General features: G+C 48.5%; 4 protein-coding genes across 7 annotated transcripts; 2 read left to right on the top strand and 2 right to left on the bottom strand.

The window, feature by feature from the left end:
* Window positions 1-1,975: 1,975 nt before the first annotated feature.
* On the bottom strand, window positions 1,976-7,506 carry FVEG_11246 (pyruvate dehydrogenase kinase). Of its 4 annotated transcripts, none has more exons than XM_018900426.1 (5): window positions 6,614-7,506; window positions 6,405-6,553; window positions 5,368-6,350; window positions 5,114-5,276; window positions 1,976-5,022 (listed from the first exon to the last, which is right to left on the bottom strand). In XM_018900426.1, exons 1-4 carry the CDS (start codon window positions 6,726-6,728, stop codon window positions 5,213-5,215), a joined length of 1,311 nt encoding a protein of 436 aa, XP_018758699.1. In that variant the 5' UTR covers window positions 6,729-7,506; the 3' UTR covers window positions 1,976-5,022; window positions 5,114-5,212. The 4 variants fall into 4 exon arrangements, with proteins under 4 accessions (XP_018758699.1, XP_018758698.1, XP_018758700.1 ...); XM_018900427.1 differs by having other exon boundaries at window positions 2,890-3,005; window positions 3,055-5,276; XM_018900425.1 differs by having other exon boundaries at window positions 1,976-5,276.
* Window positions 2,399-4,235, top strand: FVEG_11245 (hypothetical protein; the record flags this gene model as incomplete). The annotated part of the gene is made up of 6 exons (XM_018900424.1): window positions 2,399-2,430; window positions 2,568-2,799; window positions 2,850-3,014; window positions 3,064-3,690; window positions 3,743-3,787; window positions 3,838-4,235. 6 exons carry the CDS (start codon window positions 2,399-2,401, stop codon window positions 3,946-3,948), a joined length of 1,212 nt encoding a protein of 403 aa, XP_018758702.1. The 3' UTR covers window positions 3,949-4,235.
* Window positions 7,507-8,837: 1,331 nt separating the features above from the next.
* Window positions 8,838-11,225, top strand: FVEG_11247 (hypothetical protein). Its single transcript, XM_018900429.1, has 3 exons — window positions 8,838-10,276; window positions 10,330-10,409; window positions 10,459-11,225. The coding sequence occupies exons 1-3, from the start codon at window positions 9,386-9,388 to the stop codon at window positions 10,676-10,678; spliced, it is 1,191 nt and encodes a 396-aa protein (XP_018758703.1). The 5' UTR covers window positions 8,838-9,385; the 3' UTR covers window positions 10,679-11,225.
* A 641-nt stretch (window positions 11,226-11,866) lies between these two features.
* Window positions 11,867-14,021, bottom strand: FVEG_11248 (hypothetical protein; the record flags this gene model as incomplete). The annotated part of the gene is made up of 4 exons (XM_018900430.1): window positions 13,626-14,021; window positions 13,022-13,563; window positions 12,876-12,978; window positions 11,867-12,828 (listed from the first exon to the last, which is right to left on the bottom strand). Exons 1-4 carry the CDS (start codon window positions 13,918-13,920, stop codon window positions 11,867-11,869), a joined length of 1,902 nt encoding a protein of 633 aa, XP_018758704.1. The 5' UTR covers window positions 13,921-14,021.
* Between the last annotated feature and the right edge of the window lie 1,109 nt (window positions 14,022-15,130).

A 15,130-nucleotide genomic window follows, 5' to 3' on the forward strand; every position in this document is an offset into this window, starting at 1 on the left:
GCAACCGATGATGGCTCGGTGGATCGACAACAGCTTATCGTGGAGCCCTGATTCAGGGACCAGCTGTTTCCAACGGGCGGTTTATCTCCAGATCACCGGTCTCTTTCGGAGGTCTTACTACCAGTCTTGTTTCGATGAAGGGCGCCAACATCTTGCTTTCTCATGGCTGCGAGCTTGTCACGCCGTTTTGGACTTCTAACTTCAGCCCAGTGCTGAGGCTTGCACAAGCGCGAGTCAGAAGGTTGCCTACCCCAGATCTTTTGGCCAAGATGAGTATCGTCCATATGGGATCGGCCTGATCTGGAAGACCTCCAACCTGTATCGGTAAGGGCGTCTTTTTGCAGTCTAGGCCTGACCTTGTCGTCTCTGGAGTAAGTCTATCGATGGTGGATTTGAGAAGATGGATGAAGCCTGTTCCTGGAGGTGGGTTGTTCGCCAAGTTTAACCTGACGATGGATACCAGTTTCTACCGTAGACACGCAGTTAGCAACGAATAGTCAATGGATATCTCAGTAGCTTGACACATCTGTTGAGATCACTGCAGCAACATGGCATGACCCTGGCATGTTGAACAAAAAACTGATGCTTGCTTGTCGGTTGGCGCGGTCACTTGCATACTCCCGTCCAGCCACGCGATGAAGGCCAATAGATTCTCGCAGGTTGCAGGGTTGATGCAGAATTATCTTTCCATAAAGACAGATACTGCAGTCCTTTTGCAGTTTTTCAAATACCTGCAGTGAGTCCGATTACGCTCGGATGCCGAGATGTTTATGCCAATCATACAGCGCAGTACACTTGTTGACCTGAGCATACCAGTATCTGGCCATCGAAGGTGCACACAGTCCGCAGACAACGCACCGGGGTAACTGTAAATCGACAAGCTCGTGGACATGCCAGCTGATCGTCTGGGATTTGGGCAGCGAGCTACCAGTAATCCAACGCCATGGACGGCTCCGCTTGAGCGGTGAAGGCTTCAATCGATTTTTCTGTAGGGTAGATGGCGGTGAAAATGTCGGAAGCGACTGGGCATCGCCCTAGCCTTGTCTTTGTCACTGAAAGAGGAAGCTTGGATAGAGAACTAGGCATGCATGGTGATTAGTTTCTGGGGACAATTTGATCGATGTCGATGAGATGAGAGAAGGTGTAGGGTGTAATTAGGACGAAGATTCCCATGTGGCAGATGAACATCGCTTGTGGGTCTATGTTGAGCCTCATCCATCTTAGACTTGCTTGATTATCAAGAAGTGATATTCATATCTGTTCAGCTACTAGTCGTCATGAAGATAATATGTGATACATGTATCAGAATTGCATTTGACATGGCTGTTACTGCAATTCAGATATGTGTGCTCTTAATATTGATCTGTCAGTGCTGCATATCAAAACAAACAAAGAAATTGCAAAACGTTGTCCTTTCAAGTGGCTTACGCCAATGAAGCTACCATGTAATCTGATTTGTGACCTGTAGTTATTTTCATACTTGTTCTACATGATTTGGGCTACGTCCTCATGGCAAACATGATCAATGATATATACAAGCATGAGTTGTTTGATATGGTGTTGCTGAACTACCAAGGTAGTTGCAGTAACACGCTTACTCAAATACCTACACAGCACAATATTCAAAAGGATGATTTCCCTTCTTCCCTTCTTCCCCTCCCCCTTATCCCCTCCTCGCTTGCTGCCAACGCCACAGAAGCTTATCTTGGTACGTGTTCATCTTTAAATCACAGTAGTTTCAACACTTAGAACACTATAATAGACCGACACAACAGTATTAAAGGGGGTTTCCTTAAAGCGAGAAAGTGAAACGTTTACCTGAAAAGAATTGCCCGGCCAAAATGTCAACTTGAGGGACTTGAAAGTGCGTGCTCCAGGTTGTAGTTATCAACCTGAGGCAGGAAGAGCAAACAGGCACTCCCCAAACACTTCCGCTGCCCGCCTGCAAGCTACAGGCATTGTTCATTATTGATAACTGAGGTTAACTGGGGATAGTGATTCACTGCCACTGAAGCCATTGCAAGAGCCTCCACTGCAAATCAGTATATCCTAAACGCACGAGCCTCGCACCTTCCTTCCTTCTTCCTCAACACTCAACCCTCAACATCATCGGATCTCCTCTTTTGATCCGACACAAGCATCAGAAAAGGATATTCTATTCTAATATCCTATTTGTTTCTAATAGCAGCGACTGAGGCTGCTGAATTCGCCGAGTGTCCGTTGGTCATTTGATGACCTGAACCAGTCAACAGGAGCGCACACAACCCAAACATTCCTCTATCACTCTTCTATCATTTGCCCACCCGCAGCTGAAATCATCCGAAAACACAGAAGACATCTCATCTGCCCTAGGATCTCAAGCTGAATCCTCATCTATCACCTCCTTCCGCCAATCGCGATGCCCAACAACAACAAAGGAGGCTACAAGCCGTGAGTTTGTCCATCAACATCAGAATTAAACAAAGCTAAAAGGAAGTGATATATAGTAAAGCCAACGAGTCTGCAACAACTCAGTAAAATTGACCCTTATTCTGTATACCTCGCGCTCAACTTGCTAACCTTGCCAGGTTTCGTTGCGTTGCAGGCAACGAGTGGAAGCCCTGGGACATGTTCTCCAAGGCCCAACAGAGACAAACCCGCTTCTTGATGGACTCTGGCAGAGAGATTAACCCTGGGAATACCGGAATGGTCTGCAAGGAACATAGTTCAACTCCAGTTTTGGAGCATGATTGCGCCGCCTGCCACCGAAGACTCCCATATGCTGCCTTCTCCAAGGCTCAGCGCAGAGTTGAGGATTGGGTAGGGACTTTCTCGAGCTATGGTATCAAATTATAGCTAATGTGAAATAGCGATGTACCCAATGTGTCGCATGGGATGTAGTCGCGGAGCCCTCGGTGATCCCGATACCCAAAGCAACGGGCCATATCTCCGTAGAGGAAGAAGACATGATGAGTCGAGGTTATCATGCGCCTGTTGAGGTTGCTGAATTCTTTGAGGAAGATGATCTCCCCGGAGTAAGCAATAGACATGAGGAGATCGAATGGAGTCACTAACATCAGACAGGCACCAATCACTTCACCTGAATCCCTTGGCTTAGACCCAAACAACGAAAATGACAACAAGATCTTCAACGAAGTCGTTCGAGGCTCATCTCAGGCGGTTCACTCCTCCACGACTCAAACTTATGCATCCACAACATCCAGTGTGGCTGGCGACAACATGTCAACAACTTCTAGCCGTGCTACACTTCCCCCTCATCTCCAAAATTTGCTGCCAGAGCGTTTCGCAGGCATGTCTATTGATGAAGATTCTGTATCCTCGAACCCAAAGGTTATTCTTCCGCAAGTGTCTCAAATGGCAAGTGATTTACCTCCTCATCTTCGCGGCCTGAAAATAGCCCAGCGAACTGCCACCTCAAGCACCACAGGTAGTGTTTCGACTGCAACAACCCTCCGCAAAGACAAGGAGGAGGAGGCTGCCGCCCGCAAGATCACCTTCAACGCTTGGGATGCTATGGGCCAGAGACACGCTGCGTCCAAGAACCCCACCGTCATGTCCAGCTCAGCATCTGAAGTATCAACTACTGAAGACAGCGACCAGGGGGCTAAACTTGCCGACGGCTGGGACGACATCCCTCCCATGAAGGAGGTCTCAACCCGATGTGAGGACAAGTGGGGAGATGGAAAGAAAGTAGGTTTACTGAACTAATAAATCTTTGATCTCAGACTAAGACTTGAAACAGAATCGTCTCCCACAGGCCGGCAACAAATGGCAGAAGAAGAACGATGTAGGTGCGCTTATGACAAGAAATAACTTATTATCTAACTCTTTCTTCAGCGCTACTTCCCTCAGCCTAGCATCATGGATCAAGCTGAGGGCTCGTCCAGGCGCCAGCGAACGAGCCACTCCACCAAGAGTCGCAACATGTTTGACGCCCTGAGCAAGTAGAAGAAGGCCGTCATGCAGCACAACCCAGAATTGTTTCTGCTGACCAAGGCTTCCGATTAGTCTCTTGAGTCTCTCTTTTTTTTTGGTCTTGTTTTTGCGATCGTCATCGGGTAGGAGAAAACGACTGCTTTATTTGCCCTCACAACAGCTCAGGCTTGAGCGATCTCCTTGAGTGAGAGGTATGATGGAAGCGGAAGCGAAAGCGGAATTGGAAGCGGATGAGAATGATTGAGGCTAGTAGCCCCCCGGCCCAGTACAGGTAGAAAAGCCTAGTGAATTGACTTGCGTTGCTTTGCTTTACTTCTGTTGAATCTCATATGCCGTCACACCCAAAGTTGAAGAATTCTTATCAACGTGGAATCAGGGGATACTCATCCCGACCACAGTTATTGGAGTCGAAGCCAAAATCAATTAACCAGAAAAACAAAGTGCAAATGATATTTCCTACCCATGACCAAGACTCCCGTAGAAGTATTTTTGTTCCATATACATGCTTGCATGCTCTGTCAACAAGACAGCCTCCCAATAATGTCGATCGTCACCACCCTCTTCTTCCCCTCCATACTTAATGCATCATACAATGTGCCCTCATCGTTGCATAAAACGATGTTCCTCTTTCTCCCATCTCAAGCGGGAGGGAAGTTTACCTAGAATATAATAATAACCAAATCGTAGCTCGAATGGTGTTTATCGTCCAAACATACGTGCAACGGCACGCTTTGTGAGACTGTAGAGATTCCCAATGTTGGTTTTTAGACTGGCCTCCATGGAGAGCGGTCCCTCGGGTTGTGTGAACCACATGGTGCGGTGTTCGGGAGTAGTGGGATCCTCGTCCCTCGAATCGAGTAGTCTCTTTCCTCCTCTTTCGAATATCCAAGTGAGCTGTGCGTTCCTGTTGGCGTGGTATAGCTGCGGGCATATCGTGGGCGGCCTTGTAATCGTCATCGTCTGATCCTTCTTGTTTCTCTTCCTCTTGTTGTTTCTTGTAGTAGTTGCTGATATAGTAGTATCACGATATATTCTCGTCTGTGTTTTGCTCCGGCGCACGGCTCTCCCGCGGGCGACGATAATTCCCTTATTGTAAGAAAAAAACCCATTAGACTTCCTGTGGACTGGTATAGTTGCTTCGTGGTGGCGCGTTGACCACCGCCTCGGCATCGCCCACCTGTTTCCGTTCCGATATCTCGCGGCTTCGGCCTTGTAGTCGTTTGCGAAGAACCCAAGGGGGAACCTGTAGGTTCTGTGCGCCGGCGCTATGTAATTGCTATTGCAGAGGTTCGGAGGATGATGAAAGACGGTTCAGGTGGAGGTAGACGTCGGTGCCGTATCTGTGAAAGAAATGTTAGTGACGGATTTGTTCATAAACAGAATAGGCGTGTTTGTTCAGGCAGGTTGGAAGTATGTTTGTCTAACACTTACCCTTCCATACTGATGAGTTTCAAGTCACCGCCGAAGTAGCGCGCGTATAAACGTGAGATGGGTAGACCATATCCAAAACCAGCCATCGGGGCCTTGAAGTCGCTCTTATCGAAATCGGGATCTAAACTTGGTGTGCGATCGACAGTGGTGTACATGTAAGTCCAAACGAGAGGGATAGCGCTTCGAGGGATGCCACCGCCTTCGTCAGAGATCTTGATGGTGATATCTTCCTTGCCCTCGGCAACAATAACCTTTGTAACAGGGAAAGCTTGCTTCTCCATACCATGCGTTTCGACAACGGCGCGCAGAGAGTTCTTGAGAGTCTCGAAGAGCATGTGCGACAGATGACCGGGAACGTACATAAAGTTCAGGTTGGGGTTGCAGACGAGTTGGACCTTGGGAGCTTCGAAAAGACCATAGTGGTCCTCACAGACAAACCGGGCGTTCTCAATGGCTTCCTGGGCGAGATCTTGGACATTGGTCTTGGTACAAATAATACCGACATAAGTGGGGTCGCGATGATGGCTCTGGTCTGTCAATGCGATGTGCTGGCCGATAAGCATGCGGATACCGATACGAGACATGTAGAAGCGGTCGAGGAAGGACTGGATGGTGCTGTCAATCTGCATACGCTGGCGACGGCGTTTGTATTCGAGGATGCCTTGAGCCATTGTGGTAACGACGCCATCGTGCCGGCGCTTGATGTGGTGCAGAGTCTGAGCAAAACGTTGGTTGTACAGGTGAAGATCGGCGGGCCAGTCGCTCGAGTCGTCAACGATAGCAAAATATCGGCGCGCAGCGGCCTTGGCTTTGCCATTGTCGTTCTGAAGACCGCCCCAACCGTCGGCTTCGCCCTCGTCGATAGAAGGATTAGGGGTTGCGGCAGGAAGGCGGAAAGCATTGCGACCGATAGCTTTGCTGGGTTTCATGAGGCGGCTTCGGATATCCGAGGGTAACTGTGGCCGAGGTAGTTGTGTGATTTCCTACCGGTCGAGTTAATACTACGGGCTTTGGCAATTGAGTTCGGAGACGCATACCTCGAACGATTGAGCGTACCAATCTTTGACTTTAATGACAGAGGGCATCTCATTAAGGCCATCCGGAAGCTCGTCGAGCTCTTGCACGCGATGAGCTAGACGGATTGGAAGCTCCTCGGCCAAGAACTGAGAAGCTCGGAATAGGGTTCCTTTCGCAGCCCAAAGTCAATAAATGTGCTCAATGGACACGGGAACGAGCAAAAACATACCGACTGAAGGTTTCTCGCCGAACTGGACCATCTGGCGCAAGCTGACACCAGTGGCGGGAAACCGAGCATAGTGACGGATAGTATCCATCAGACGCTCTGAAGCTTTCCACGACATGATGGGCAACCGTGGGTCGAATCAGAGAGCAAAAAAAGGTGGTAGAATAGAGTGTGACGATGTTGTAGAAAGAGAAATCGGACTCGGAGGCAGACTCGGACGGACGGAGGGAGAGACCGGGTTCCCGCTGCGGAAGAGCGTCCGAGGAAGTTGAAAGGTCGGAAGACAAGCTCACGGCGTCGTCATTGAAGAGTCAAGACGAGAGAAGTCGAGCGACTATATCGTCCGAGAGAATTGGCGAGTGGGGAAGAGAAAAGAAAGGATGATGTGAGTCGAGGACAAGATATGGAGAGTGGAAGAGCAGTGCAGAGCAGAGCAGAGCAGAGTATCAATGATGGATGGCGGCCCCACGAATGGTAAAGAGGCGTGCAAATAGCGGGAGAAGCCGAGGCAGTGACTGGAGAGTGGAGGTACGCAAGGTAAAGGCAGATGCTGTTCTTTGGTTGGTCTCTCTATCTTGTGCCTTGAACGACGGAGAATTTAGAAAAGAAAAAACAATGCTATTACAGTGTCGCGTGAGACAAACCAGGCGCGCACATGAAAATGGAACAACTCGGAGGAGAGTTGAGAGAAGAGACGAGCCAAGGTGGAAGAAGACGGAAGTGCTCGGACGGAACTGAATGAGCATCTAACCTAATGATGATTCCGGGGGGACCATTTCCTTCTTTACTTTAAGAACGGAACGTCATTCTAGTGGAGGAACTGTCCAATTGCTGCCATTGTAATCTGAGCTTGCACGGTTGCAAGTGGGATCAAGTATGGGGAAGAAGTATTTCTCTAGGCCAGAGGGGTAAATGGCACATGATGGAGAAGCTGCATCACATTCACGGAGACATGGAGCAACTTTTACATATTCAAGCTCGAGACTACGGTCCAAGGGAGTTGATAGAGTAAACCAAGCATCTATTGAGTTCCATAATCATGAATTTTACTCAATAAATATTCATATCATGACTTTGAACCAGCAAATTAACTGAAGCCTGTTATTTACACTTCCCCTCATCACCGCCGGTCTCCGAGCTTTAATGTCGGGGTACGGACCTCTCAGCTCGGCGAAGCCCCGGGCAAGGTCAGGCCACGGAAATGGACTCGCATATAAACAACAGACCACTCTGCAAGACTTTACCAATGAATTGTAGGTTTACGGCTATGCTTTTGAGGGAGAAGGGCTTAAAGACCTCGGCCTAGACCTAGGCTATGTACTCCAAGTGGTGGTGCTACCGTAGATGTGCCAAACCTCAGCTCTTGAAGCAAGGGTCTTGTATTCGACCAGAGTCCTACAGATTCCGTATTTGAAAAGTTTGTAGAATCGCATATGGCGGTTATGACATGCTACTCCGGATGTTCATACGTCAATCCTGATCTGACACTGCTTGGAACAGTATCACGAGGATCTTTGTTGCATTACATAGCCCCTGCCGGAGGAAACAAGCAAGTCCACGGGTAGAATCTCGATTCAATGCATCATCTTCTCATCTTGGTTAACTTGACTGCAAAGAAGAGCAACTTCCCCAGACTTTGAACCCAACTTGGTCTGGGGAGATCGCTGTCGAGTCGAACTAACTACCCCACACCTCAGCACAGGCACGCACAGCACATCACTGAACATAGACCTAGACAGGGAGTGCCTGACCAGATGAGGGTTATCGAGTCTTTATATAGAGCCTCGACATGGTCCAGCCAGTGTTGCTTTGATGTTTGTCAAGACTTGTCGTTCATGCATGCACTTTCATGTGCTTCGTGGTTGGTGAGATACTCAGATGGTTTGGGTTCCACGATCGAGAACTGACCGAGTCACGTGATGTACTGTTTGCGATGTTTCTCGTTGAAAGGGGCTGAGACAGAAGCATCATTGATGCCCAGCAACAAAGGAAAAAAAAAGGCGCATCGTTCTGAAACCTATGACTGACAACTCAACGAGAGACTCAGTTGGGCGTCTAAAACTGAGCTGCAGCAAATGCCAACACGTGAAAAGATGACGTATCTTGATTTCACTATAATCTGATTGGACCGGACAAAATATGGGTCAGTTCCATCTCCCGTCCCATCATGGCCACAATTCCCCGCCTCAAGGACTAGGAAAATGTTACTGTTACCATACTCGGCCAAAGTCAAACCAACGGCGCCCGTGTCGAAGCCAAACGGGGAGATTTGGTGGCTTCTCGCTATAGTTGAGTTTCTATTGATAACTAGAGTTCATCGTCTTTTTCTCGCTTCTTTCTCGACTACTTTCGCTTGTTCTTTCGCGCCCCTTTCTTACCTGGGTCTCCTCCCTGCACTGCGGCCCACGCGGGGCCCTTAATTTTTCTTTGCGCTGGTCAAGCCCGGCTATTGTTGGTGGACGTCCGGCCTGGCCCTGCGACTGTGGACTGTGGACGTGTCCAGCCTCCCAGGGCGAGTCGAATCGAGTCGGTGAAGCTGGGATCCCTTCCAAGGGCTCCACTCTTGAACACGTCGTTGGCGTTGGTCTCCTTTAGGTCTTTTGAAGCTCTCAAAAGGTAAAGAGTTCGCATTAACTAGACGTGAGACGCGAGGTTGGTGCCGCTATCTATCTTTGACGTCCCGTACCTTGCCTTGCCGCTGCCGTTGCCCGAGGTGCTGCTACCACCACTGAAAGAAAATCAACATAAACACACCACTTTACATTCGATCAAATCATGGATCTCGCTGCTATCGACGAGGATACCGCTGCTGTTCTCGCTGCAGCTGCAGCTGAGGCTGACGAGGCGTCTGCAGTCTCGGATCAGCAATTCATCTTCTCGACGCCGGATCGAAAACAACCTCTCTCAAATTCATCCTCTACCGCCACTACACCAGCCACCAATTATTTCTCCTACGGAAACCTCAGCAACGGTTATCGCAATGAATTTCGCAATCGATATCACGACGACAATGACTCTGCCCCGGACCAAGACATTCCCGGATTGAGAACGCCTTCATTACTCTCCAGCCCGAGTGTGGCTTCAAGTCTCGGATTCTCCACAGGACGGGTGAGTCCTCACAAAAGGGACATCTCTGGCCATTCAAGACTATCTTCAATCAACGATTCACCAAACAACACTTCTCCTTCTGTTCGTCGGACCCACCGCCCGCGAAACAGTCGCGATGTTTTGGCGCAGAGGTTGAGTCAGCTCGCGCATGAGCTCACTTCAGGCGACGATGATTTACTCGACGATAGTGGCGTCGATATTCTCACCGCGCAACTGGATCAGCTGGAGGGCACAAAGATGCTTAAGAAGACCGTCTCATTTTCCCTACCTTCCACACCATCGCCGCGGCAAGCGCATCAACGATTGAGCCTCGATATGTGCAGCCCTGGTGAATCAATTTTCAGCACACCAGGTTCCGCGTTCAAGACACGGTTCTCAGATTTGGGAGCATCACTTAGAAGGGATCCTGAGCCAATACCGGAGCCAGAACCGGAACCTCCGGCCAACATGGGAATGACTGTTGCTCAGGCCAAGAAGGTTATTCAAGAAGTTACTCAGCTCAACGAAGAGATGTCACAATTGGTCACAAATCTCAAGGCTCGACAAGAAGAGTCCGACGTACGTTTTTTGTTTTCTCTGTTCGACTATCCATATACTTACATATCCGGCAGCATATCCAAGGTCTGCTCATCGAGCGTGCTGAACGTGCTGCTCAGCGCATCATCTTTCTTCAAAACCGAATAGCTCATCTGTAAGTTTACCTACTACCCTATTCTCAGCACCTTTCTGACAAACAATAGCGAGCAAGAATTGCGCGAAAATGATGATGAACTTCAGTATCTCCGCATCTGCCTCAAAGCCGTCGAGATTCAAATGCCAGCACACCCAGACAAAGAACTTCAAAGATGCATATCCTCGTTCAAAAAGGATTACCAAGCTCTAAAACGAAAACGTGTCAATCGCTCCAGCATCGCAAGTCTCTCTAGTCTCGGCTCTCCATATCCTGGCTCTCCGGCATGACATCCGGCTCTCTTAGTTTGCGGATAAAAACACATATACACAACACTCACGAATTACGATATTTATCTCTCATCACTGCGCCAACTCACGCCTTTACGCTTTATGACGTTTCGCTTCCTCTCATACCAAATCGGTCTTACTGTCACATCCTAGCAAGTCACAATTAAAGTAATGGCTTTCACCACAACTACGTACTGCTCACGCAGCACATCGCGCCATCGTTCACATCGGATACCCTTTCCCGAAGCAAGCACTGTTGTGTTTTTCTCAAATTTGCATAAAATCGGTGCATTACGGCCTAGCGATCGTTCTTGACATTTGGCAGCAATGCCCTCAAAATATATTAATGGCACGGTGTTGATGGAAACTCCATGTCTGGTTTATTGACATCATTACTGTTGGGTTTTTATTGTTTAACAACTCATGATATCAGGCATGAAAAGGGTCACGAGTTTATTACTCTAGAAGATAGCATCAATGTCCTGACTGTCCAAGTTAACACAAGAGCAATACCTATTGTAGAAGCATGGCGCTATGGATTGACGATAGTGCTTGAGTATTGAAACCCACACTCGTCAAGCAGCATCCCATGTCGACGGACCATTGCCTCCGGCTCTTGGTCTTTACATCCCCGTATCCATCAAGGTCAAGGGGTTAATGATATTCAAGAACACGTACACATAAGAAAGCGGTATCACGGTTCCGCTTCCCCGTAGAGCATAACACTCCTTTGAGCCGCAACATATATCAGCTCGCATGAGACATAACTTGCCACAAACCATCGATCTTTAGATAACACAAGCAGTCAGACCACGTGGCTGTAAAACGTAGTAGAAACCATTCTTCTGAAACGATCATCGGAGCCACAGAGCACAAAGTAAACGTGCAACGAACGCGGTATTTCCTGACTAGAGCCTCGTTCTTCCACACCAAAAGATCATCGTACACTGTTCGAACCACCCAAAGATGGAGAAATAATAGCTAATTAATATGAAAATACTGGTCATGCATGTCGTCAATTTGTCATGTAATGTCGTAAAATCCACCCAGAAAATCCAGAGAAATAAGAAAGGAAAAGAAGAAGATCCAGTCCTTGCGCGCAGAAAGGGTCCGATGACTTTTTACAAAGAAGATACCTCCCAAGATTAAGAAAAAACGTAAAGAATATTCATGAAGCTTTTTTGCTTTTCAGTAAGTCGTGCGATAATGTCCACCATCATCTACAACGGCATTTCTCATCGGTCGTTGATTCATTCGTAGGTACTCATCGTAAGTCATGCCACTGGGATCCTTGCCCGTCTCTTCAAAAATCAAGCTTGATCGACGATCAGCATCTCGCCGGGGTAGAGTTCTTGGAGTTGCTTCAATCGGCGACTTTGACTTGGGGCTTGAAGAGTATCTATACTCTTTGTCCCGGCTGCGTCGACTGCTGCTGGTGGGATGGCTGTTGCGATGACTGGGTGAAGGTATATCGTAGGCATCGACGGCGTGGGAGCTACTGTCTATGGCAGATGCTGAGTGGCGATACCGGTTGGATACAGGGCTTCTGGCTCTGTGGCTTGAGCCGGAAGATACAGGAGTTTCCTTTGAGGGACGGATGGTGCTGTCTGAACCGACACGGGAGACGAAACGGCCGGAGGAGGATAAAGGCGATTGTCTGTGGTTATCCTTCGATCCGCGTCGATACTTCTCACGCTCTCGGTAGTCATCAGGTCTATACCGTCCCGACTTCTCCTTGATCTTGTAAACATCTTCAGAAGAGGTCCGTCTGTAATCAGACTCATTCTCCTCAGTATGTTTGATCCACCCCGCAATAGCATCAACCACAAGATCATGTGTCTCTCGATGCCGAGTCGCTGGAAGAAGATGTCGAGAGATCTGCTTCGGCAAGCGCTCGGGCTTGTCATCGATGAGAACACCATCAGCTGTGATGGGAAGATCGGTCATGATGTGGTTAAGACGCTTGGCTTCTTGATCGGGGAATGCACGGAGCTGACATGTCATCCAACGCTCGAAACCAGCGGGCGTAAGGGATGGGATATGTGGCATGCCTCCGGGGCGTCTTTGGATCAGGTGGTTCTCACATCGGAGGTGTTGATACAGTGTTTCTAGATTATCAAGAGCTCCGTGTGGTCCACAGTCAAAGATTTCTGATAGAGTTAGATGATATGTGGTTATGTAGTGAGTCTAGACATACGCTGAAAGGGGAATGTCTCTGTGTCAAGCTTGTATTCGAGATAGAAAGCATTGAGCTTCTCCGGAGTGACGACGAGTGAGTTGTGAGGGCTGTATTCAGTGATCTGCGGATGTTAGTTCAGTCACTTAAATACCCCGATGACATACCAAATAGTTGGCGATTCCTCGAAGAACCTGACCAAGTCTCTTGGTAGGCTCACCCTTGTCATCGAAAAGTGTACCCCATTTCAGGTCAACCGCTGATAGTGCTGGGCCCTGTTTCACCGGTTCTGGAGGCGGCACAGATCGTGATGTTGGCCGCGGTTCAGGGTGTCGAGGCTCGGGGCCTTCATTCAAAATGATCGGAGCTTTGGAGAATCGTACGCATGGCCGAGACTTTGGAGCAGGCGGTGAGGACTCTTTGATAGCTGGTTTTGGGGGTGAAGAAGGACGATTGGAGGCACGGGAAGAGGCAGAGTCGGAGATGTAAGACGTGGTAGGACTACCGAGGGAGCTGCGGCTGGAAGAAGGATTGCTGTGAGACTTGTTCTTGGAGTCGAAGGACGAAGACGCTGATTCCTGCTTCTTTGGCTCTTCGCGAACAGGCTCTCGGGGGACAGATTCGTGAGAAGCAGGCTTGGCAGGGTGTGATCTGGGGCTTGAAGGTTCTGAGGATGAAGGCGTATCTGCTGGTGAGTGCTCCTCAACCACTGTATACGGAGTCGGTTAATGTTAAGATGTAAAGTGAAGAGAGAACAAAATGCCAACTTACGCTCAGACTTGACTTTTTCAAAGATCTCGTCAAACCATCTTGTCTTCATCTCATCGATGGTCAACTTGCGCACCAGATCTTCAACTTGTTCTTTCGACATATCTGCACTGAGTCTCTTCTTGAGCTGGGACTGAGAGTCGGTTGAGCCGGAAGCAATAGACTCATCGTCCTTCTCAGTGGTCTTGACATGAGGTATTTGAATACTCTCCGTCTTCCCCTTGTGCAACCCATCAACATGCCCACCATCCATAGCCAAGGCGGCGATCGGAGTCGACGATGGTTCAGCAGAAAGCATGGTGTAACCTAGCACAGCAGCAGTAGTTGAGGACACATAGAATGAGAGAGAGGAATGAATTCGAGTGACACGAAATATTAGAAATAATAAGCAATAACAAAGTGAAGACTAATCATGAATATGCATGTGGAAAAAAGGCAGCGAGAGAGAGAGAGAGAGAGAGAGATAAGGAGCTGACAGGACAGACTGAGGAGGGACAATGTCGGGCTTATACATGGGAATGGATGTAACAAGACGGATAACAACGTTAGTTTAGTTCTAGCTAGTCAAGACTATTACAGAAACAGAATGACACAAGAAAGAAACAAGACAAGGATCATCGTTCTTTGAAGGCTTCTGTGGGAATGGTTACGCAGCAGCCCTGAGTGAGGCCCCCAGCAGAGACTAATAAGGGTCTCACCCGTGGGAAGACAGGATAGGAAACGCAGTGGGAAGATCGCGTTGCGTGGCCGGGCGAGCTGAAGGTGAATGCTACAGATAACTCACGTCTTATTGCTGAGTTGCAGGTCCCTAGATCCCTGCATGTTGGCGTCAGGCTTCCAATATGACATACATGCTTCTGGTTTTTTTATGGCAGCTAATACACTCCATGCTATAACAAGAGGCAATTCTAAATATTTATAGTATATCAATACGAAGAGATCATACAGACCAAAACCCACCTGTAACTTATAAGTCATGAAGATATAATATCAAAACTCCAAACATGATATCCATAATATGGATCACAACTCACAAACAGTCTCGGCTACTCCCTCTCCCCCCTCTACCCCTCCAAACAAAACCCTGCTTTTTTAACACCCAAAGCTGATTGACTTCACTCACCCAACCCACCGCACCAAAAGACCCTTCCCTTCCTCTAACTTAACCACGCTGCCCCTCATCATTGGGCCGCAATGTCCACGAGGGGAGTTATTCGCCCCCAGCGAAGCCAATTGCCATGAGGGTCACTTTATTGGATGGTGTTCCTTTTAGCCGAATGAGTCGAGGATCAGAGCGGGAGGCGAATGGCCCATTGGTCTCATTGGGAAAAGCAAGATTCGTGACTGTGGAGGATGACATTATGCCGCATATGATGTGACGGGTAACGGTGAGTGAGGCTCTGACTCGGCAGATGTTTTTGGCCAACTGGACGTTTGTAATTCGAGTATCATCACGGTAGTCCCATGTTGGGCTGTATTTGTACAATGCGCCGAATGACCCATGATGA

The sequence above is a fragment of the Fusarium verticillioides genome, chromosome 9 (genome assembly GCF_000149555.1).
Source record: "Fusarium verticillioides 7600 chromosome 9, whole genome shotgun sequence".
Lineage (NCBI taxonomy): Eukaryota > Fungi > Ascomycota > Sordariomycetes > Hypocreales > Nectriaceae > Fusarium > Fusarium verticillioides.